The 21,265-nt window shown below is 43.9% G+C and overlaps 3 protein-coding genes across 6 annotated transcripts in view; 2 read left to right on the top strand and 1 right to left on the bottom strand.

The window, feature by feature from the left end:
- The first annotated feature begins 1,134 nt into the window (after window positions 1-1,134).
- c20h2orf50 (chromosome 20 C2orf50 homolog) lies at window positions 1,135-3,104 on the top strand. Its single transcript, XM_062523249.1, has 3 exons — window positions 1,135-1,494; window positions 1,905-1,944; window positions 2,184-3,104. The coding sequence occupies exons 1-3, from the start codon at window positions 1,256-1,258 to the stop codon at window positions 2,379-2,381; spliced, it is 477 nt and encodes a 158-aa protein (XP_062379233.1). The 5' UTR covers window positions 1,135-1,255; the 3' UTR covers window positions 2,382-3,104.
- A 269-nt stretch (window positions 3,105-3,373) lies between these two features.
- Window positions 3,374-7,662, top strand: slc66a3 (solute carrier family 66 member 3). The gene is made up of 7 exons (XM_062522751.1): window positions 3,374-3,621; window positions 4,575-4,657; window positions 4,985-5,054; window positions 5,428-5,485; window positions 6,216-6,336; window positions 6,609-6,650; window positions 6,832-7,662. The coding sequence occupies exons 1-7, from the start codon at window positions 3,476-3,478 to the stop codon at window positions 6,924-6,926; spliced, it is 615 nt and encodes a 204-aa protein (XP_062378735.1). The 5' UTR covers window positions 3,374-3,475; the 3' UTR covers window positions 6,927-7,662.
- A 138-nt stretch (window positions 7,663-7,800) lies between these two features.
- rock2a (rho-associated, coiled-coil containing protein kinase 2a) overlaps window positions 7,801-21,265 on the bottom strand; it is a 39,719-nt gene continuing 26,254 nt past the window's right edge. The window contains exons 15-33 of one of the 4 annotated variants that reach the window (XM_062522094.1): window positions 20,610-20,856; window positions 20,344-20,450; window positions 19,836-19,995; window positions 19,264-19,424; window positions 17,978-18,162; window positions 17,530-17,599; window positions 17,232-17,335; window positions 16,734-16,920; window positions 16,341-16,434; window positions 15,947-16,041; window positions 15,558-15,749; window positions 14,690-14,858; window positions 14,254-14,364; window positions 13,435-13,505; window positions 13,195-13,283; window positions 12,944-13,022; window positions 12,387-12,642; window positions 11,627-11,840; window positions 7,801-11,334 (exon numbers count right to left, since the gene is read on the bottom strand). In XM_062522094.1, coding sequence (XP_062378078.1) covers window positions 11,061-11,334; window positions 11,627-11,840; window positions 12,387-12,642; window positions 12,944-13,022; window positions 13,195-13,283; window positions 13,435-13,505; window positions 14,254-14,364; window positions 14,690-14,858; window positions 15,558-15,749; window positions 15,947-16,041; window positions 16,341-16,434; window positions 16,734-16,920; window positions 17,232-17,335; window positions 17,530-17,599; window positions 17,978-18,162; window positions 19,264-19,424; window positions 19,836-19,995; window positions 20,344-20,450; window positions 20,610-20,856 — 2,865 coding nt within the window. In that variant the 3' untranslated portion in view covers window positions 7,801-11,060. The remainder of the gene's footprint in view (window positions 11,335-11,626; window positions 11,841-12,386; window positions 12,643-12,943; window positions 13,023-13,194; window positions 13,284-13,434; window positions 13,506-14,253; window positions 14,365-14,689; window positions 14,859-15,557; window positions 15,750-15,946; window positions 16,042-16,340; window positions 16,435-16,733; window positions 16,921-17,231; window positions 17,336-17,529; window positions 17,600-17,977; window positions 18,163-19,263; window positions 19,425-19,835; window positions 19,996-20,343; window positions 20,451-20,609; window positions 20,857-21,265) is intronic. The other 3 variants (XM_062522096.1, XM_062522097.1, XM_062522095.1) reach the window with 3 other exon arrangements.

Raw genomic sequence — 21,265 nt, 5'->3', positions numbered from 1 at the left:
GCAGACAATCTCTCCTTCTAATAGGTTTTTCAGTTCATTGATCCTCATTCTTAAAATTGCCAACACAGACAAATGGTTATTTCCCCCTCACCCTAAAGCACACATTACTGACCTATACAACCAGCTGTGGCTATAGATTTCTCATAAACACACTCTATGATGCCCTTGGCTGCACCAGCATAATGGTAAGAGACAGCCGAGGTGACAAATACAGTTTAGAGGTCATCTTGTGAAAGCTCCTGAATACATATAGGGTCTCTCCATGTTGGCTAATGGAGTCCCTAAAGAATTAATCAGACTTCCTCTCAGCCATCTGGCAACCTACCAACTTGATAACTACAATGCAACAGATATCTGACAAGTGTTTATGTGTGTGTGTGTGTGTGTGTGTGTGTGTGTGTGTGTGTGTGTGTGTGTGTGTGTGTGTGTGTGTGTGTACACCTTTGCTTGGTAGACTCTGAATTCAATTCAAAGAGCAAACAACCTAACTCGAAGGACAAACCTGATTTCACAAAATTAGAGGCTGTGACAACAAGATCATTCAGGCTCTATTTTATTACTTGTACAAACATATACTAAGCTTTTCTCTATCTGTATGGTGCTCAATCCGGATATAGTAGTAAATACTGCCATCTAGTGAATCAAAGAAAAAGGTCGTCTTCTCATTTGTGGTGCTAAGTAATACAAATTCCAAATCCGAGTAAATTATAGAAATTCAATCAGCGCAGAGAACATGTAGGCTATAATATTCAGTATACAACCAATTTGCCTAATTGTTCTTACTTCTCAGTACTTCTATGTCTTACATATCAAAACGTAGGGTGCTTGTGATCTAAATCCAAAAGGCTAAACTAAAGTTGTTGTCAGGTTTTTGTTATGTTCGTGCATGAATGCTATTCAATATTCCCCCTAGAAAACTCACTCTTAACAAAAGCCAAACAGGTTCTTTGAGCCCAGCGGATGTGTCGCCTCCCGTAAATCAACAATGGGCTGTGGGTACCGCTGCATATTCCGACTGTTTCTAAGGGAGACCAAGCCCACAAACAAGAGTGAGCGGAGCCCTGAGTGGCTCGCCCGGGAGCGCCAGAGGCGCTTGTGTACTGATTGGTATTGTGTCACCCTTCGCCCGTGGGAATGTCGCCCAACGCGTCGTGGGTTTTGCGTACCACAAATTAAAAGGCAGTTGCAGTAGTTGTATTACAGAAAGTACCAATGGATTTATCCAAATCAAAACATTTGTGAGCGTTTCCTAAAGATGGATAGGAAAGGCAATGTAAGGCGCGCAACTTCAGCTGGATACCGCTTAGTGGAGCGACCTAGTGTTGCCTTAACATCACAGTCATCTGTGTCTATATACAGACACCAACCGGATAGGACACGAAACACCGGAGGCGTTGAGACACCGGCACAAGACTCTGACACTCGAGACCCAGTCAAACAGGATCAAATATGGCGAGAATATGTGCGCGCGGAGAGGATGGGGGTGAAAGAGTGGTAATGAGATTATTCGTTACTTTTATATCACTCTCTCTTGTACAACTTCTTAAAATAGACTTAAGTGCCCTTGCTTTCTCCTGGCCGCGGATGCCAGTTAAACGATCCGCTGTCCAACCGATATTTGATAGGAGTGGATTGCATTTGACCGAATGCCCCCCGGATGGTATAGTTTACTATAGAGTTCTGTAGTTTCGTTTACACGGATGAAGTCACCTATTCTTTCAGATAGCCGTGGATACTGTACACAAAGCCCTCTCCCATTCATCCTTTAATCCTTTCCAAATTATGAGATTAACATGCATTTTGAATAGGCTATCACAGGGCAGTAACTAGTTGAATGAAGTTGGTTTTTATGCCTACCATTTCAACATAACTCATATAATGCCTAACCAAATATCTCTCTTTAGGGAAAAGAACTGGAGCTTTCTCAAGAACTTTGACCAGCTGGTAAGGCAGTTAATATGTACCAGATAGGCCTACATTATGTTCAGTATTTTAAGCAAATTGACTGGACCAAATATGCATTTCTCCGGTGTTGCAATCATTTTCTGTTTTGACATTTTGTCCGTTTGTTACACTATAGGCCTACATAATACACTGCTTGACCCAAACTATGTTTTTGGTTATATGAATGTTGCGCTGTCAAAAAGTGTTAGTGTCTTAACTAAGTGCACCCATGCTTGCAGGGTCGCCCGAGGACACAGTCTACCCTCCCCAACTATGTGCCTGTGTACTCTGACTGTCTGCCCAACACCACAAACCAAATGTTTGGGAGTCGCTTGCGCACGGAGCTCGGCAAGGAACTCATTCGGATGGACAAATTGCTAATACTGACCGGCAGTCATGGCAAAACGAAGCAGGGTCCAGAAATGCAGCCCTGCTGAGACTTTTAACTCACACTTGATGAAGTCATCGATGAAGTCCTTGTATTGATATTACGCATCCTCAAGATTGCCAGTGTGCACGGATGTTAGGTGGCTGAAACTGAAATCACATGCATGACAGGTTTTATGTAGGAATAGGCTGAACGTTTTATATGTTTACTCAAATTGCTTCAGTGGTGGTTTTCTCTAAATGATCTTCGACAGGATGTATGTTTTTTCATTCCATTAATTTGTTTTAAAGAGAAACTATGCATGTTTGGCAATTTCTCCGCTATTTTCTCGTTTTATGCTTGCAGGTTTCTCTGCAGAGCTTCCCCTACAGCTATAATGTGTATATTTTACAGCGCTCCTCAATCGGTCGGTCTGCCTTTTCATGAGCATGATCGCAAGGCTGCGAGACTTTCTGTTCTGTCAGTGAGTGCACCGGCCTGCCAGCCCAAAGTTGCATGGTTTTCCCGCTCACACAGGTGGAATCGAAACAGCCACCATTCAACCCAAAAAAAGACATATAACCATTCCAATGGCTTCGAAGCTGTTCAGTTCATGTAAATTAAGTAAAAAAAACCCCTGCATAGTTCCCCTTTAATCCGATTAGGCTACTCCTTTGCGATTGTTGGTTGGCTCCTACTATAGGTGCCCAAATGGATAACAGCATATTGCCAAAGCATTTTTTTTGTTTTGTTTGTGCTCTGTAGATTATAAATAAAGTTATTACAATGCTTCCCAGAAGCGTTTACTGGACTATTTTGTGTTATGGCATTGGCTACTATTAGCCTATTGCATTATAGACTATTGCGTTATGCTGATTTAATACACTTAGTCAATATCATTATAATTGTCATAATAATTTCAGTAATTTCATAACAATGTCAGTAATTTCAGACATCAGATTTGTGACTGCAAAGCTGCCGCAGCAGCACATTTTAAAAAAGAAACAACTACGGATGCCACGCAGGCTCAGAAATTGTTTGGATGATGTGTGCGGAAGTGCCCTGTTCGCCAAAATTGGACGGTCGCTCTTATAGCCTACCCGGTGCCAAGATTTCAGTTCAGTTGGGGTTTACCAACAGGTCCAAGCATCACCATCTTACACGATGGAGGACGATATGCTATTGCATTTCGCAAACTTTAGCACGCTAGTCGTGTGCATGGTTCTCAAGTTTCCACAAATATTTGTGTTGATGAGAGCGAAGTCAACCACGGGCGTGAGCTTGAACAGTTTGCTCTTGGAACTTACCGGGTAAGGTTTTACAATGTAGCCTCATGATGAAATATAGCAACAAAAACAAAACAGAATTAAGCTACTATGTAAAGGCCTAACCCTACTGAATGTTACATTCGAAGATCTCAACATAATCATTTTAAAATGAATGATTATTCCAGCGCCATCAGTTTTCCAGATGTAGGGCATCTTCCTGATTTTGAATTGCAATGGCGGTCAAAATGTCGAAATAACGTTAGACAACGATTCAAAACCAATTCAGTTATTGAAGCGTCCTCATGGAGTAATCACTATATGTTAAGTTTCTGGTAGGCAAGGTGGCAGACGCATAGTTGCGGTGAGTTTCAAGTTAGGTTGTAGGCTGTAGTAGCAGCTGGATATTCAGTAACAATGTTGCCATTGGATGAATGTTTGTAACCACCACACTCGAGTGGTCCACACACATGCCTCTGGTCTCGTGCAAATTAATGTTCTTAATACTCTGAATTGGTAAGGGCTGTATACGTGCACAACCTAAAGGTCATTAGGAAAAGTAAGGATAAGTCAGCTGTCTTGTCTAGCTGTAATCCGTCACGGTTGGCACCGTTGTATCACAGATACCAGTTTGTATTCTCACTGAATAGAGACTCGCTGGCACACTAGCCATTGGCCCAGCTGTGTTCATTTGGAGCAGAATGTATCTAAGAGAGAGTTGTTTCTTGCTATCTCCATTGCTAGTCGTATAAACTATCAACTGGTATCAACTATCCATCAGCTATTATTTCAACCGGATTAGGCTATATGGGTTATTCATATTAAAGCACATAATGTTTTTGGATAGTTTGTTGCATGTTGGTAATTGTACATCTTCTCTGCTATCAGTTGTGAAACTGGGATGAACACACCTCCCTACACAAACAAAATCTAAGCAATGCTCATGCTGACTGGACTGTTTTGCTTAATCATAGCATTGTTCATTATTTTTTTTAAAGGTTTATTGTGTTTGTCCGCTACCAAATGTACTATGATTACCCACCTCCTACCTACCTGGAGTACCCCATTCTGATTGCCCAAGGTGAGTTCACCACCATAACCTTTGTCATGTTCAGGACCAAAAAATTCAAGTAATATTGCATGTTCCCAAAGCATAGTCTAACTAAACAGTTTTCCACACACACATTTAGTGAATCAGTGGAGTATAGTTTATCAGACTTTGACTAATGCAAAATCTAGCTTGTCATTCTGATGAACCTACAGTAGGCTACATAAGTGTGTCTGTCTGATGCAGCTGGACCCTGGTTCAAAGCTGGACTGCATGATAACCTCACTGTCAGGGTGCCATGTGTCCTGTGTCCCACACCACTATCAGATCTCTGCTTCTCTCTCTCTCTCTCTTCCTAAGATGTTATGCTGTTGCTGCTGATTCTCCATTACAATGGAAACCTGAAACAAGGACTGCTATATGCATTTGTGTATCCTTACTCAGCGACGACTTTGACCTTTGACGTTGTGTAAAGATCCCCTCTCATGTTCATGGGAGATGAGATAGTGTCTCAGCGCACCAAATGTCTGTCATAAGGTGCCCAAGCTCAGGGTCCATACTAGAGTACCGGTATGTTGATAAGACCAGACAACCATAGGCATGAATTTTATGAGCAAACACTCATGAGTCAACAAGTTGAATTAAGTAACTTTTTAAGCGGTATTGATTTTAGGTTTAACATACCCATTGGTCTCAAAAGTATCAGGTTCCATTTTTACAACCCAAGCAGAGACCCATGAAGTACTGCATGTCATGTTTTGATTTTCTCGTTGCTGTGCTGCCCCTTGACTTGAGTTGAACAGGTTTGTGGGCACCTGGCATCTTCTCATTGTACAGAAATGGGTTATTGATCTTGCTATGGTGAGTACATGCTGTTGTCAAGGACATCCTTTTTATTATTATTTAATTGTCAGCTTAAGTCTGAGGTTACAGTAGAAACTGGAAGAGAAAGTTGTTTGTATACGGTTTGTCTGTATGCATTGATAAAATGTATTTTTTGTAATATAGATGAGAAATTAGACATATTAGTTGTCAAACTAACCTAAACCAAGGGCTAAAGCCTGATATATAAAAACAAGGTGAAACTAACCTATGGAACTAATTAAATGCAGAAGTACTTAGGGTAGTCTCTAGCAAATATGATATGAGGAGACATCTGTTAAAGAAATTGTTTAGTATTGCTGAGTCAGATATCAGCTGCAAAATGAAATTTATGCTTTCTGAGAAAATAAAATAAATTTATGTTGCACACTTGTGCTTTTTGTACTGAATTGCAGTGAAGTCTTGTCTAGAATTTGTGTGGTGTAACAGTAAAACGTCAACCTTCAGCAACCTCAAAAATATGTTCCTCCACATAACCTTTCAGATTTCCATTCCTCTGTTTATAACCCATAAACTGTGCTTGACAACAAAACAGATGTTACTGGAGGCTTGGGTCTTCAGAAGACCCAATCTATATGAGGCCTCTTAGCACACAAAGCTTTACTGTCCGTTTTATTGCACAGTGATTACTGAGGCGTAGCTCACCCTTATCTTCGGCTGGGTCAAACTGTACACTGCTTGTCCTCTGTCTGTGCCCTCTCCCCATCAGAGCCTGTGCACTTTTATCAGTGCTGGCAGCAAGTTCGCTCAGCTCCAGTGTCTGTGGGCGTCCAAAGACTCTGGTCAGGTCAGCACCCTCACCTGGGCCATGGCAACCTACACCTGCATGGGTAAGACTATACTGAGGTCTCTTCAGTGCCCTCTCTTTCTCTCGCTCTCACACACACACCACCAGTCTGTGTTATATAGCAATTATTTAGTTTGAAGTCAACTTTGACTAAAATATGCATGCAGTTCACTATGCTGAGAGTAACTGCATGTACACTCTGGTCTGTGGTTTTGTTAATAATGGGCTGAGGTGAAGGGGACCCTTGGGTGATCTATTCAGAGTAAGTATGGCTGATAACGACGCTTTACATGTGTGTTGTTGCATCTCTTCCAGCAAGGATTTTCACCACACTTGTGACAACTGGAGATACTCAGGGTGAGTATTTTACTGTATGTTGTTCACTATTGAAAAATATACCTTTTAATTGATAATTACCATAGCGTCAGACCTCATCCTTTAAGTAAATGATTTCAGTTTATTTTAGTTTGGAGTGTTTTTTCTTGATTGCTTGCACATTCCTGGGAACTTAAACATTGCTCTGCCTTCCTGTCAAAAGTTCTCATCAGGTTTATTGTGATGACACTTCTGAACATGTGGGTCACAGCAACAGTATTGTACTACAGGCCCAAGGGCTCCAAGAAACAAGACTGAGGCGCAGAGTTTACATTGCATCGCAGCAGGGCCTGCCTCACTCTCAACCCCCAGGCCTCGGCTCAGGTCATGTCAAATACTCTCTTTACATAAAAGGTCAGGAATTTACACACTGGAAAAAGAATCAGATGCGGTTTTGGTTTACATTCTAACCCTGGGTTACGCCAGTAGTTAACTCTGGAAAACAAATTACATTGTATTATTGGACGATTGATAATGATGCTATTTAATGTATTGGTTAAATGATTGTCCAAAGCTTTTTTTCTCTCTAAGTGCAATAACTATGCGACAGTATTTGTCTTGTTTTTCAGAATCATCTTTCACAATTTCGTACAGCATTTGTAGAAAGTTGGAACAAAATTTAACAAACGGTTACATATCAAATATAGTATGTATGACCACAAACCTTTGAAAAACATTCCATTAATATCAAACTGTCTTGTAGCAGTATGTAGAGTATTTGTTTTCTCCCGTTGGTTATACTGTTTAGATCAGATGTGCACATACTTCCATTACATTCCTGAGGTTTTATAAGACTTTCTTAAACTGTGAAATGCAAAATATGTTCTTAGTTTTCTTCTTCCCTGATTTGTATCAGCCCAGGGAAACTTTTAGGTACCTAAGCAAAAAGGTATGTCTGCTGTGTTGGTACAGAATAACTTTTGAATGAATACTTTTGCTATTAGTTTGTCTTTTCAGAACATTGTAGATCACCTACAATAAATACCTCAAAAAAGCATCTAGAGTCCCATAAGTCATTTCTCCTTTGGTCCATAGGGTATTTATATAGGCTTTGTGTAAAGCAAGAACACCTGACCTTACAAAAGAATATATACACATATTTTGTAATTTCAAAATCTGTAAAGCTCAACGGTTAAAGACAGTTTTGTTTTATTGTCAAACAGGTTATCGTTCGGTTCAACGTAGCAATATAAAACATGCAATCTGGACGTAGCGCTTTAAAATACAAAGTGCACGGGCCAGTATAAATAATACAAGGTGTTCTGTATGATGCCATCTTAAAATATACTGTGTATATTTATATAGAACATGCTTCATCCAAACTCAATAGGGACTTGAGGGGAAAAGTTCACAGCACATCACTACAGTACTCCCAACAAACTGGAAGGTAGTCACACCATCAGCTGACATGGAATAACATAAAAAAAAACAAATCAGCCTTCTCTCAAATCTGCAGTGAAATATTAAGCATTTTGGGTTACATACAAACAATTTGTATATCTTCTCCCTGTAAAAAATAAAAAATATGTAAATATATATCTTTTGAAAAACTTCATACTTTTGATCTCTCTTTCCCTCTCTTAAGAATAATATAAGAGCACATTCATATATGGGAGTGAACTACCCCGAATACAAAGCCACGTTACTTCCTTAAAACCACAGCATCAAATCGCACACATGCTAGCTTACACAGAGGATTTTCCAACCAACAAGGACTCGATATGAGTCGCCATGGGAGTTGTTCTTCACGTACTGTGAAACGTACAGCATTTCCATATTTCTTTTTTTTATATAACACACAGATGTCCTTCCTCTCAGGTATACATTCAACAAAAAGAATACAGCAGCAGAAAATGCTCTGTGGTGCACTGACTGCATTTGAAACGTGTGCCGTAAACATTGCCCTTCCGGAATGATCTGTGATGCATACATTTAAGGCATTACTATAAGGGTGAGCATGAGGTCAATACTGGCACTCCGCAATCCAGACTTAAGAGTGTTACTTTCAATAACTAGTGTCTATAGTGAACTACCAAAGCCCTGAATGACGTTTAAAAAAAAAAAAATCTGTTAAGTACAACAACAATAAACCTACGAGGTGACCTTGCATCCACATCACGTGTCTGTAGTGCTGGGGTGGTGTAGTGTTAGGTACCAATAATGTTCTTAAGAGAACCACACTTCCTTGAGCAGAGCCTCCGGGTGACAGGTCATGGGGTCATTTCCTAGTCCCTGATGCTTACGGTCCCTCTTTGGGTTCCTTTGGTGATTCCCCCAGGACATAATCCAGGTTTAAGTGCTTTGGAACTCTCTGATCTATCACTGGCAAGTTGGGTGGGAGAAGCTCCATGAAAGTCCTGCTCTCATCCATGGGATACAGTCTCTACACCAGCGGATGGGCCGCAGCCTTCAGCAAACACTCTGCATCCAAGCTACCATTTCTCAGCTCAACTACATTGAAGCAATGGGAGTGCGTGCTGGAAAATGGCAGCCCGGAAATAATGACGTCTTGTGGGGCCAACAGGTGCTCAATGAGGAAGCAAAAAGCTCTGCATGCCCAGCGAGGAAAAGAGGTCCCTCTACAACAGCTTGTTAGAAAAAAAGCAGTTTTGCATTTTTTTTCTGTCTCACTACATCTTTCAGCGTTCATGATGGTGGAAAAAAGAGGAAACACCAAATCACCATGTAGTTTCACCACAATCCCAAGTGAGGTTAACTACAGAGAGAAAAAAACAGAGAGAAGGAAGAAAAGACAAGAGAAAGATGGGGTTAGTTTCCTTTCCCAACACAGTATTCAATTCTACCCAAACACATCTAAGTAGACAGAACTACATAGCAAGCTCTAATACATACACCCACCAGGTCATGTACCCAACTTCAGTCATTAAGTCATTGCACATTTCTTCCACAAGTCAGTCATGTTTTATTGTGAAATAATTCAATACAAAACATTGGACAAGGAACATACGGTCATTTTAACATAAAATACTGTGTTGTAGATACTTATTTCTTGTAAACGAAACAAAGAAAATGAACTAAGTCATGAGTTGTCGGTCTGGCCACTGAAGGAGATCTCTCGCCTCATCTTGGGAGCATCCGCTCTAGGTGGGCTGGGGTGAAAAAGGTCAGGGACGTCAGAGAAAGGAAGTAAAGGCCACTGTCTCTGCTCTCCAGCCCTGAGTCTGACCAAACGCTAATCTCTCCAAAGCATGTCTCCTCTGTCTCCCAGTCAATCCCATACTTCACTTGATTTGGACATTTTACCATTGTAGTACTTTAACTGAAAGTGAAGAACTGTTGAGGTAATCTAACTTAAGGTACAATCTTTCTCATTGTATATGGTCTTGTCTGTCACTACAGGACAGAACTATATTGGTGAAACCCATTTTTAGGGGGCACCCAGAGACAGAGACAAGTTGTCTTTAACCACAGGTCGGTAAAATACCACAACAACACAAGGTACACCAAGACTGAGAAAATAGTCTACAAATACCACACAATAGCTCACAAGGATGAAAAGGAGTGCAAATAGATGCCAACATTCATCATCAATGGACAACAATACTCACCAGTCTGGCAAGGAGTGTCAGTGCTTAAGAGTTAATTCATTAAATGTCCTTGCAATGCAATGACCTGGGTCATTCACTGAAAGGTTTGGTTGAAAGAGGTAGTTCTTCACTCCAATGTAAGCCAACCCGCATGCTAAGCAAACCCACAGCACACGCAGCACACAAACACCGTTAGAGAGCCTTTACCCTGATTACGAGCCTACGGGCTCCTCAGAAATCAAATGCATTGTCAACAAAATCATCAACATCCTCCACATCATCCAGAGCCCAATGCCAGTCCTGAAGGCCCTCATCCAGCCATCTGCAAGGGGAGAAGGTGGGAGTGGAGACAAGACCCTTCATAAAGTGCCTGGATCAGGTTACCCCTTCAGATCGGCAGCCAAAGGCCTACAGCAATATGTCATTATGGTGCTGTACTGAAGGAGTGCACCTTCTACCAGTTCCATACCACCTTAAAACATATCATTTATGGATATTAGCTATATTAGAAGCATGATAATGGAGATTGGTTGGTAGATTCACTTGAAATTGGTTGAAATTAAATCTACTCATTTGTAGGACGTGATTAAATGTGCAACAGTGCTCATCACTGTTGTGAGGTAGTTCCTTGGAGATGGATGGAAAGAAGAGATCAATCAAGGGTGCACCCTTCAAATGACTGTGTTAGTTTTTAGTTCCAAGCACCAAGTCCTTTGCACCCATACTCATCAAGTTTTCCCAGGGCCCTGTGTTTCAGGCAGAAGTCAACCCTCTTTTTAGTAGCAAGTATAGATCACAAGCTTTGTGAAGATCACCTGGCGGATAGTCTATCAAAACAAACACTTTAGCCAGGCTCGGTCTGTGATACGATTCTGCCTGGAGCACAGGGCTTCAGGATCTCCTCTTTCCTATCCATATGCTGTCTGTGGCACTTGATGCTGCAGCGTTGGCACTCCAGGGCTACGGGCGGCTTGAACATGTTCCACAGGGGCTTGGTGCAGGCCTCGCAGTTGGTGGGGAAGTGGTAGAGCGTGGGGAGGAACTCGTGGCCCTTGTGGCGGATGAGGCTGGTCGTCTCCCCCTGTGTTGGGGGCTCGGCTGGCTCCTTGGTCACGGCCCTGCATGTCACACATACTAGCACTCCAATCCATAAACTGCTACAATTACAGTCTATGTCTATCTCTTTGATACCACTAGCAAGTTACCATATCAGCATGCTAGGTATTTAATTAAGATAGCATAGAGTCAGACACATGGAGGCAATTCCTCACTGAAAAAGACAGGTGCTAGTTGGAGAGCATCTGGTTGGCCTCAGTTGTCAATTAATCTATAAATCCTTCAAATGAAATGTGATGGTTAGCACTGGTCATTAGGTAGCTGATCCCAGAGACTCCGAGACGGATCGCTCACCTGGGCTTGCTGGGGGGCAGCTGTCGACTGGGTCTCCTCATCGACTGGCTGGCCAGCACTTTGGCGGGTGCCCGGGGTGAGGAACGGTGGGCAGGGTCCGTCGCCAGGGGCTTCTTGGGGATCTTTTTGACCAGCCGGCTGACCCACTTCTGCTGCTCCTCCTGTGAGGCAGCTAATAGCAGCAGGTTCTTTGCCGTGGAGACATCGTAGTTCACTGGACACGAAAGGCAGAGAACATGTCAATGTCAATGTATTAATATAGCACATTTGAAAACAACAGTTGACTACACATATCAATCATACATTCTCAAACAGGCAAACATTTACACCTTCAGATGTTCTGCAAATCTGACACAAAATGTCTTCCAATTCACTAACTCCAAGAGTTAAGGCTCGTTCACACCAAGAACGATAACGATAACTATAACTATAACGATAACGATAAAAGCGTCCACACTGGCCAACGATAAGAAGTGTCTCTCCTCATGTTAATGAATGTGATGGCTAGAATATTATGGGTTCTGATTGGCTGTTAGCTTTTTATCGTTCTCAAAATCGCTCTGAAAGTGATCAACAACGATATCGTTCTTCATGTCGTTATCGTTATAGTTTAGGTGTGAACGTTGTCATTCATACTAACAAGAGCGATATTTGTTTATAGTTATCGTTATCGTTATCGTTATCGTTCTTGGTGTGAACGAGCCTTTAGTCAGTATCATTCATCATCAGACAATAAGATACCACTATGAGCAGATCATACCTCTGCAGGGCGCGATGATCTCCTCCTTCTTGTCCATGTGGTCCTTGTGGCACTTGATGTGGCAGCGCCGGCACTCGAGGGCGGGCGGCGGCTTGAACATGTTCCACAGGGGCTTGGTGCAGGCCTCGCAGTTGGTGGGGAAGTGGTAGAGCGTGGGGATGAACTCGTGGCCCTTGTGGCAGATGTACGACTTCTCGCCGCTGGGCAGCTCCAGCTCCTGCTCCCTCTTGCTCTCTCCTTCATTGGCATACAGGACCTGAGAGGAGGGTGCAGATCGGGAAATAATGAGGGCAGAGGTCTTCTTATGCCTTTACACACCAGGGTGCCTTCTATCAAGACAAGTTGATATGGGTGAGATTACTTATGCGGATTAGAGAGGGTTTCATAACAGTGTAGGTATATCCCTCAACCACCAGTTCATTTTATGACTTTGGCTGAATATCAGAGGGGATAATGTGATTACATAATAGCCAAACATGTGCATCATGATAAACAAATCCCTCCCATGCAAGTCCTACTTTAGGCTTGATTTAGTTGTGGGATGTCCGCCTACCAACCTGGAATATCCTGGGGATTTCTTTGGCGTCGGCACGGTACACATCCGTTTGGGTGACAGACCGCACATGGAATAGTTTACTGGAAAGACGTACAGAATAAACGGTCAATGTTTTCCACTTGTAAAGTAAAACTCTAACTAATGAACATGTCTCTGAGACTAAAATAGTCTTGTATACATGGCTGAGTGAGTGTGACAGTGTGTGTGTGTGTGTGTGTGTGTGTGTGTGTGTGTGTGTGTGTCCCAACTCACTCTATATCTAGCACCATGTAAGGATTGGACAGTTCTTTGTCCTGTTCGCTGTTGTAGAAAAGAATCTTCTTGCTGCTTACCACCACATACTGTAGAAAACCACAATCAGACAAACCAGGTATGAAATCAATATCGACTAGGTTGCATTAAACCATTGTTTTTCTGTCACACACAAGTCAAATGGCTGTCCATCAGACACTATAATATATCTACCATAAGGACAAGAAACTTTCAAGCAACCTTTTTCTCCCATCCAAAACGCTTGGTATTGTTCCGCACAGGCATTGAAAGCCATCCTTCAAGCCTTGTTTCTGAAACAGATAAAAAATAAATTGGGTTTGATTTCCATGTGAGTACTACTATGTGCAATTGCACCACATCCCCAGTGGGGGGCAGCAGCTCCCCATTGTTTCCTGGTGTTCGCAATGCTGCTTTCTGCAGATGGCAGACAAACAGGCCAAGGACAGTGAAACTGACCCGAACCCAGGAAAGAATGGGGTCTTCAAAAGCAAAGCAGCGTTTAGTTCCCCAAACATTGCACAACCAGCAAGAGCACATTTAAGTCCCCATGCCTCACAAACCAGCAATTAAAAACCCACCAGAACTCCATGTACGTCCAATGCATAACCACACTCGGTAAACATGATTAGATTCCTCAAAAAAACACGGGTTCTCAGAGACAGATCACATCTGGTTCAGGACTAAATACTGTTTACAATGGACATGATCCACTCTAAACAGCATTCAGGCCACCACAATTCAGCTTTGCATTAATCCATTTCCACAACGTCAATCTGCAGGGCTGAGGTTAGAAGGAGGGCAAACGGGGGTCAAAAGGACGAGTCCAGACACCAGGCTCATGCAGATCACCTGAAGCACCAGGCTGAGAGGCAGGGAGAGGACACCAATCAGAGGGCAGAGAGCAGGGCTCAGGAAACTACCCTGGCAGAGGGCAAACGAGAGATCCAGACCTCGGCCTCGGAAAAGGAGAGTGAGGATGGAGAACGGAGAGGAGGATGATTGAGAGGAGCGAGAGCAGGGCAAGGGGAAGGGCTGGACCTTTGTCAGAGTTAGGGGAAGAGGAGTTGCTCTCTTTAGCAGTGAGTGCAGTGTGGGACTCCTGGCGTTTTCTAAAAGACCGTTTGCTGGGCTTGACTGAGGGCCTACGCACTGTGAGGAAGAGATGCATGCATTCATTTAATTCATTAATATGATGGCCTCTTGCTATTAGGGGTATGCAAACCCCATAATGTACAGATCAAATGATAAATTCTTTTGAGTTAGTAATGTCACATTACAGTAAGGCATTGTCATGTCTTAATATGTAACTTGTACTCAACAGAGAGGAAGCTTTAACAGAAAGTATTAGTGAAGGTTCTGCCAAAAAACTAGCGTGATCTTAAATGTTTTTTCCTGTTTTGGCAGAGTTGTTAATAAAAAGCTTTTTAAGGACAAAAAAATGTCAACAAGATCGATTTTTACATGGTAAACATACCTGCAAAGCTGTCATCTGTATCGAAGTCGGGTCCACTGGACACACTAGCGGAGTCTAGTGAGTGGACATTGAGTGAGTTCAGGAGGCCGCGCAACTGTTCAATGTCACTGTCCTTACTGTCCAGTGCCATCTGAAGCTCAATACGGACCTGGCTCTCATCCAACAGTTGCTGCACACATATAGAAAGTGAGACATTAAAACTTCTCATGGCTGTCATACATGCTCTTGGCCCTCCAAACTTTTTCTTTGAGACAATCAGCCACATTCTCTCCTGCTTCCTCTAATACTGGGAGGCCATTGCCCTGTATCTGTGGACCTATTTATACTGTAAATCTATCCTTTGTATTGCTGTGTCTGCCTATACTTCTACAATGAATGGATGTTTTTACTCTCCATTTAATCAATTGTGCAAGTAAAAATATTTGATCACTGAAATCTGATCCTGTGTATTTGTTTTTGTCTGTGTGTGTCTGTTAAGTGACACAGTCATGGTTGAATGAACTGCCATGTTTCACATGTTCAGCAGTCTTACTAACGGTATTCAAACAAGCCGCTGATCACCTAAAACTTCTTATGAACTTAACTTATTGATACTCCTGAAGTGCCACTTAAGCCACTTTCAGTTCTGTAGGACTTAACAGGTAAATCTGCCTCTGTTTTTAACTGGCTCACGGCTTCACATTCATTAGACGTCACTTTTGAGTCACTTAGGATAAATCCCAAGTTCAAGGTCCAAGGGCAAGTGACTGTTGTGTGCCTGCTTGAGTGTGGCCAGCAAATCAATTTCACTCATCTCTTTGGCACTTACCAATGCAGCTGTTAGGGTGGATGTGAGTGTGTTTGTGTGTGTATATTTGTGTGTGTGTACCGCTTGCATCTCGTTGATCTCCCTCTGGTACTTGATGATGGTGCTGTTGAGCTTCTCCTTCTCTGAGCGCAACTCCAGCTGCAGCTTCCTGTTCTCCTTCTCCTTCCGCCGCATGTCTGTGTCGTTGCCGCGGCGACTGCCTCCGCCCCGCACCTCCTTCCTGTTCATGATCTCAGCTAACTTGTTTACCGCCTGGACCAGACATCCACCCACATGTGCACACACACACACACGTGCACGCGCACACACACGACAAACATCACATGAATAATTAGTAGTGACCTCGCTTTGGTCAGAAGAGGCAGCGAATGACTAAGTAGACAGACACCTGACCCCAACCATAGAGTCAACTTTCATTGGAGAAGTGTTGGCCTGATCATCTGCCCTACCTGGGTTTTCAAGGTTCTCTCAGACTGAAGCTGCTTCTCATAGGTGTTCTTAATCTGGTTGATTTGTTGCTCCAAGTCCATCTTCTTCTGCATATCTGGATAGCAAACATACACACACACACACACAAAATAAACTTTCAAAGGTCTCTCAGGTCATTGAATCTAAACCCTGCTCCACAGTCCATCAAACACCAAATACAAATTGACTCATGAAGAATGATCACACCAGCACAGGGATGCGTGGGTGGGGGGATAGGATACATCATGGAAACCCATCTCCAGCACACTGGTAAACATCGGCAAGTTTCCGTTGCCTTTTCCAACAGTGATTAGAGTGCGCCGAACTTTCAAACAGGAAGAGATAGCAGGAAGTGAGAGTGGGAGGACAACATACCTTCTTGGTTATCCTTCAGTTTATTGTTCAGCTCCTCCTTCTCATTGGCCAGATTGGCAACGTCGCTTGTCAGCGTACGATTAGCCTCCTCTAACTGTGACGAAGACATCAGGGACAATTGGAAACTTTGGTTAGGGCATGAGGGCAAGGCAAAGAAATGACCAATTTCCACCACTCATAGACCATTCCTGCAATGTGAATACCTCAGTATGTTTCTTTCATTGGGAATAAACTATGAAGTAAAAATGTCTTTACAAATCTATGTAAGTTTACTGTACTTCTAATTTAAACTTGCAGTATCAGTCATGTAATAAGTTGTGACATTAGCATAGAGCGACGCTGCGCATATGTGAAGTACTGCCACCACCACTCCCTCCTCCCCCTCGGACTCACTGAGCTGATGGTGGTGTCCTTCTCGCCCAGCTCCTGCTTGTGCCGCGCCATCATCTCCTTGATCTCCAGCTCCTTCATGATCTTCTCCTTCTCCAGGTCGGAGTACTGCTCCTCGGCGATGGAGCGTGCTAGCTGCTCCGAGTCCGCCTTGGTAAATGTGATCTCCAACTGGGCCGCCAGCGAGTCCCTGTTCACACGGGGGGGAGGAAGGGTGGGGTCAGACAAGGATCTACTAACCACGGACACCACTGACAACCAATCGCTACAGGCCTACTTCACAGGTTAGAGCTAGATGTGAACTGGTACCATCAGCCTTAAGGTTTTTACGGCTTGTTTCCTTGTTTGAGAGGTTCAACACTACTCAGAAAGATGGTATAACGTCCCACAGAATCCTAATATTACCGAGTTGCCAATTGACATGTGGAGGAAGTACATTTAACCATGGCTGTGTGTTCCTTTGGGTCACTCAGGGTGAGAGGCCATTGTTGGGACTCCTACCTCTCTTCCTGTAGTTCCTGCAGACTCTGCTGCACGTCCTTGTATAGCTTATTCTTCTCCTCACACTCCTCCTTCAGCTCCCGTACTTGGGTCTTATACAAAGTCTGCAAGGAGAGGGAGACCTTCAGAACACCTTACAGAGCACACTTACTGTACAAGCCCTCTCCGAGGACAGTCAGTGATCAAAACTGTTTATTTCTCAGATATCCATCAGTGTTATACACTACATTGTTCTGACTGAACATGCGGTCAGGATGGTTTGGGTGGTGTGAAGTGGATCTGTGGTGAGAGAACCTACTGAGAAATACTGCTCAGCCTCCAGCTGATCTTGCAGCTCCTTCATTTGTCCGTCTGCATCCTGACGTTCCCTGAGCAGAGCACACAGACACATAAGCAGCCTGCTCCGCAGAACTTGCCAGGCGTCACCCGGCCACTCCATCACAGGAACAGCAACAGGAACAAAGGGCTTTGTTTCCACACCCTCCGTTTTCTGACTAGGTCACACGCTTACAGTACTAAACAAACACAGTTGCAGGATACTGCATTCATAGTACTGATAAAACAGAGTTGAGGCCAAGGGAAGATTTGTGAACCCAAGTGAATTTCCTTAGATACCCGAATAAGTTCTAGAAAAATAGGTTTGTGACATTTAACAATGAACCCTTAAATAATCCACCATGTGAGATACATTGTGTGATTACGTAAACTGTGAGTGTGTGTGTGAATGTGTGTGTTGTGCTTCATACTTGCGGAGCTCCTGGTTCTGTTTCTCCAGGCTGCGCTTGATGTCCAGCAGGTGGTTGGTCTCCTGCTTGAGCTGCTTCTCGGAGGTGCGAAGGGAGTTGAGCTGCTGGACCTGCACCTTCAGGTCGTTCTGTGTCAGCGTGCGCTTCTGCATCTCCTGCTCGATCTTCAGGGTCAAGTTCTTCACCTGGGGATGGAGATGGACATGACACAGTGGTCAGGTGAAGGGACACATGTACATGTAAAAGTAGCTCAACAACTAGAACAATCAGAATTGTTCATTATTGTCAAATCACTGATTCATATCACTGTGCAATTTGCCTATGGTGGCACATGAATGAATGCATACACATTCATAGATTCAAAATATCTGTCTACCATGCTGACTTGGCATTTTGCTTCGCATCATTAAAGTTGTATCTTCTTTCTTGCCTTTAATATTAATGTTAATGTCATGTTTTGTCTAAGATTTTCTACCCAGTTGTAATATTTCCTTGCCTTTCAGTGCTAAACATGCATTTCTATATTTGCATATTTCAACTTGAACATAAACTACTACGGTTTATATCTACTCAAATCAGTACAAGGGAAGAACAAACACTTCTCTGTATTCACAACCCTCTCTATACTGGGCACTGCAGTCACCAGTTTAACCGGTTAACAAATCACATCACACCCACTTCCTACATTGTCAAGAGCTGGAAACATGCTCAAATCAAAAGACAAGGGAGAGGCACAGCCTGTCTCAACCACTGAGCCTCTCCTCACTACACACACTGTGTGTGTGTGTGTGTGTGTGTGTGTGTGTGTGTGTGTGTGTGTGTGTGTGTGTGTGTGTACTGTTCTCTGGTGACCAACCCTAACACAGCACTAATGGCACTACCTGGTATGCAGGGGCCAGAGAGGCAAGCGTGGCTATAAGAGGCTAGTAAACACAGAGATGGCCAGACAGTCCAACTCCCTGGAACTAGCCTGGTGTTCCACTTAGCAGAGCCCTGTGTGTGGGTTAAATAAATTGTTGCTCTAATGTCCGAGACGGCCCTCCCTCTGCCTCCCAAATCCAGACGGCTCCATTCTGCGCAAACATGCGAAGCCACTCGGAAATGTGTACAACAGCTAGCGCCTGTTAGCATAAACATGCCTGAACGTAAACGCGTGCCTAGCGCGCACATATGTTGATTCATGTACATATACTCTCAGAGGCACGCACTTAAACATCCACAAACATGTATGTTAATTAAATATAGGCACACAACAGACACACAGACAGACAGACAGACAGACAGACCTCCTCTGTGAGCTTGTCCTTGTGTCTGCGCAGCTCATCTAGTTTCTGCAGTGCCTGCTTGTAGTCGCAGTCCAGCATGGAGCTATGCTTCTCCAGCTCCAGCAGCTTGTTCTCCACACGCAGCTTAGCCGCCCGCTCCTCCTGCAGCTTCTGCTCCACATCTGCACACACACACGCACACACACACACACACACACACACGCGTGCATCCATACACATGTAAATATACGCCATTGTATAAACATATCCTGATAAACATACAACCATAAACACAAACTGCAGGCCAAATTACCCAGCAATGCCTGCCTTGTTCTATACACACACACACACACACACACACACCAACCGAAGCAAACTCGCACCCATACGATGCACAACACATAATCCATAAATAAGCATCCAGTGGATCTATTTATCATGTCTGCACAGTGGCTTTCACTCACACACACCACACACACACACACACACGCACACAGAGACAACACCAGCGTGTTGTTTTTAGGATTTCGCTGACAAGGGACTGTCACGACTCTTTTGTTGACGCTGGGGCTCTGGCGGGGGCTCCTCCTTACCCTTCATGGCCTCGGACTTGGCCCCCTCGATGGACTCGCTGATCTTGTTCTTGTCCGCCAGCCGGGCCCTGGTGGCCTTGTGGGAGGCCTCCTCCTGCTCCAGGCCTTGCTGCAGCACCTTCAGCTTGTACATCATGTCGATCTCCTTATTGTTCTTCTCCTACGGGGCCACGCACACAAACAAAGGGATGGGAATGAGGAAGGAGAACCTTTGGGTTCTGGGGTTACACGTCATTAGACATTGCAATGGAAGTTTGGTCATATAGTGCATTTCATACACAGGAGTAATTCATTGTGCTTTTCAAAAGCGACAAACAGTAAATCAAAATGAAAAGCAAATAAAAGAATAATATACAGATAGTATAATGCCGAGCAACTTGTGAAATCATCGCTTCTCTATGAGCTATGGCTATGGGGTAATGGAGGAGAAGATGGTGATCGGAGAGAGGCAAGGAGGGGGATCAAATAAAGACAGATGGAATGGAAGAGATGAAGATGAAGGCTCTACCTTCTCCAGGTCTGTGAGTTTCTCCTGGAGCACACGCTTCTCCGTCTCGGCTTTGGACAAGGCCACTCTCGACTGCTTCACGTCATCCTCCAGACTTGTGATGCGCCCTGACAGAGAGGGACACAGAAGTTGGAGATGAAGGAGACAAATGGGCAAAACGACACGGCTCAAATACAGATAGTCACACGTTCTCAACTCACCCCATCAGAATCCCTCCAGCTCCAGGTAACAACTATTATGACCAATCGGTAGTGGTGGAAACCTACCTTGCAGGTCGGTGATGGTCTCCGAGCCCTGGCTGCAGTCTCTCTTCTCGGCCTCGAGCGCGGCCTGCAGGCCGATGTAGTCCTTCTCCAGCTTCAGCTTGCCGTTCTCCAGCAGGCAGCACTTGTCCTGCAGCTCGCGCCCGTTGGCCTCCATCTGCTGCAGCTGCTTGCTGAGCTCCGTCTGAGACTTGCGCAGCCGCGCCGCCGCGTCCGTCTCCGCCCGCAGCAGAGTGTTGGCCTCGTCCAGCTGGGGGGGCCAAAGGGCATGCCACATGGAGTCACACACACACACACACACACACACACACACACACGCACACACACACACACACACACGCACACTATTCACCTCTGCAGATATAGATACTTTAAATACTCTTGAATAGAAGCATCATATCTATTTCATCACCACATACGTATTTATTCATCTGGCCATACTCGTGTCATTTATAGACACTTAGATAAAAATACAGACTCTCTTTTCACTCAGTGACACTCGTATGCACCAGCAGAATGGTATTCACACTGCAGAGGCGCTTTCTTACACTCACTCCCCCACACACCCTCACAGACATGAACATGGGATGCAAGCCAGAGGGCCACCCTGCCATACAGACACCTGCGTCCAATTTGTTTCCGTGAGAGATGCAGGTCTT

The sequence above is a fragment of the Sardina pilchardus genome, chromosome 20, assembly GCF_963854185.1.
Source record: "Sardina pilchardus chromosome 20, fSarPil1.1, whole genome shotgun sequence".
Classification (NCBI taxonomy): domain Eukaryota; kingdom Metazoa; phylum Chordata; class Actinopteri; order Clupeiformes; family Clupeidae; genus Sardina; species Sardina pilchardus.
Note: the sequence above shows the minus strand (reverse complement) of the source record. Positions and strands in the feature narration are given on the sequence as shown.

Bases quoted from the DNA above. Each gene is read 5' to 3' on its own strand.
- c20h2orf50 (XM_062523249.1), top strand. From the start codon at position 1,256: ATGGATAGGAAAGGCAATGTAAGGCGCGCAACTTCAGCTGGATACCGC. The intron at 1,495-1,904 runs GTAATGAGATTA...ATCTCTCTTTAG, and splicing joins AGGATGGGGGTGAAAGAGTG to GGAAAAGAACTGGAGCTTTC. The intron at 1,945-2,183 runs GTAAGGCAGTTA...CCATGCTTGCAG, and splicing joins TCAAGAACTTTGACCAGCTG to GGTCGCCCGAGGACACAGTC.
- slc66a3 (XM_062522751.1), top strand. From the start codon at position 3,476: ATGGAGGACGATATGCTATTGCATTTCGCAAACTTTAGCACGCTAGTC. The intron at 3,622-4,574 runs GTAAGGTTTTAC...TTTTTTTTAAAG, and splicing joins TTGCTCTTGGAACTTACCGG to GTTTATTGTGTTTGTCCGCT. The intron at 5,055-5,427 runs GTATCCTTACTC...TGAGTTGAACAG, and splicing joins GGACTGCTATATGCATTTGT to GTTTGTGGGCACCTGGCATC.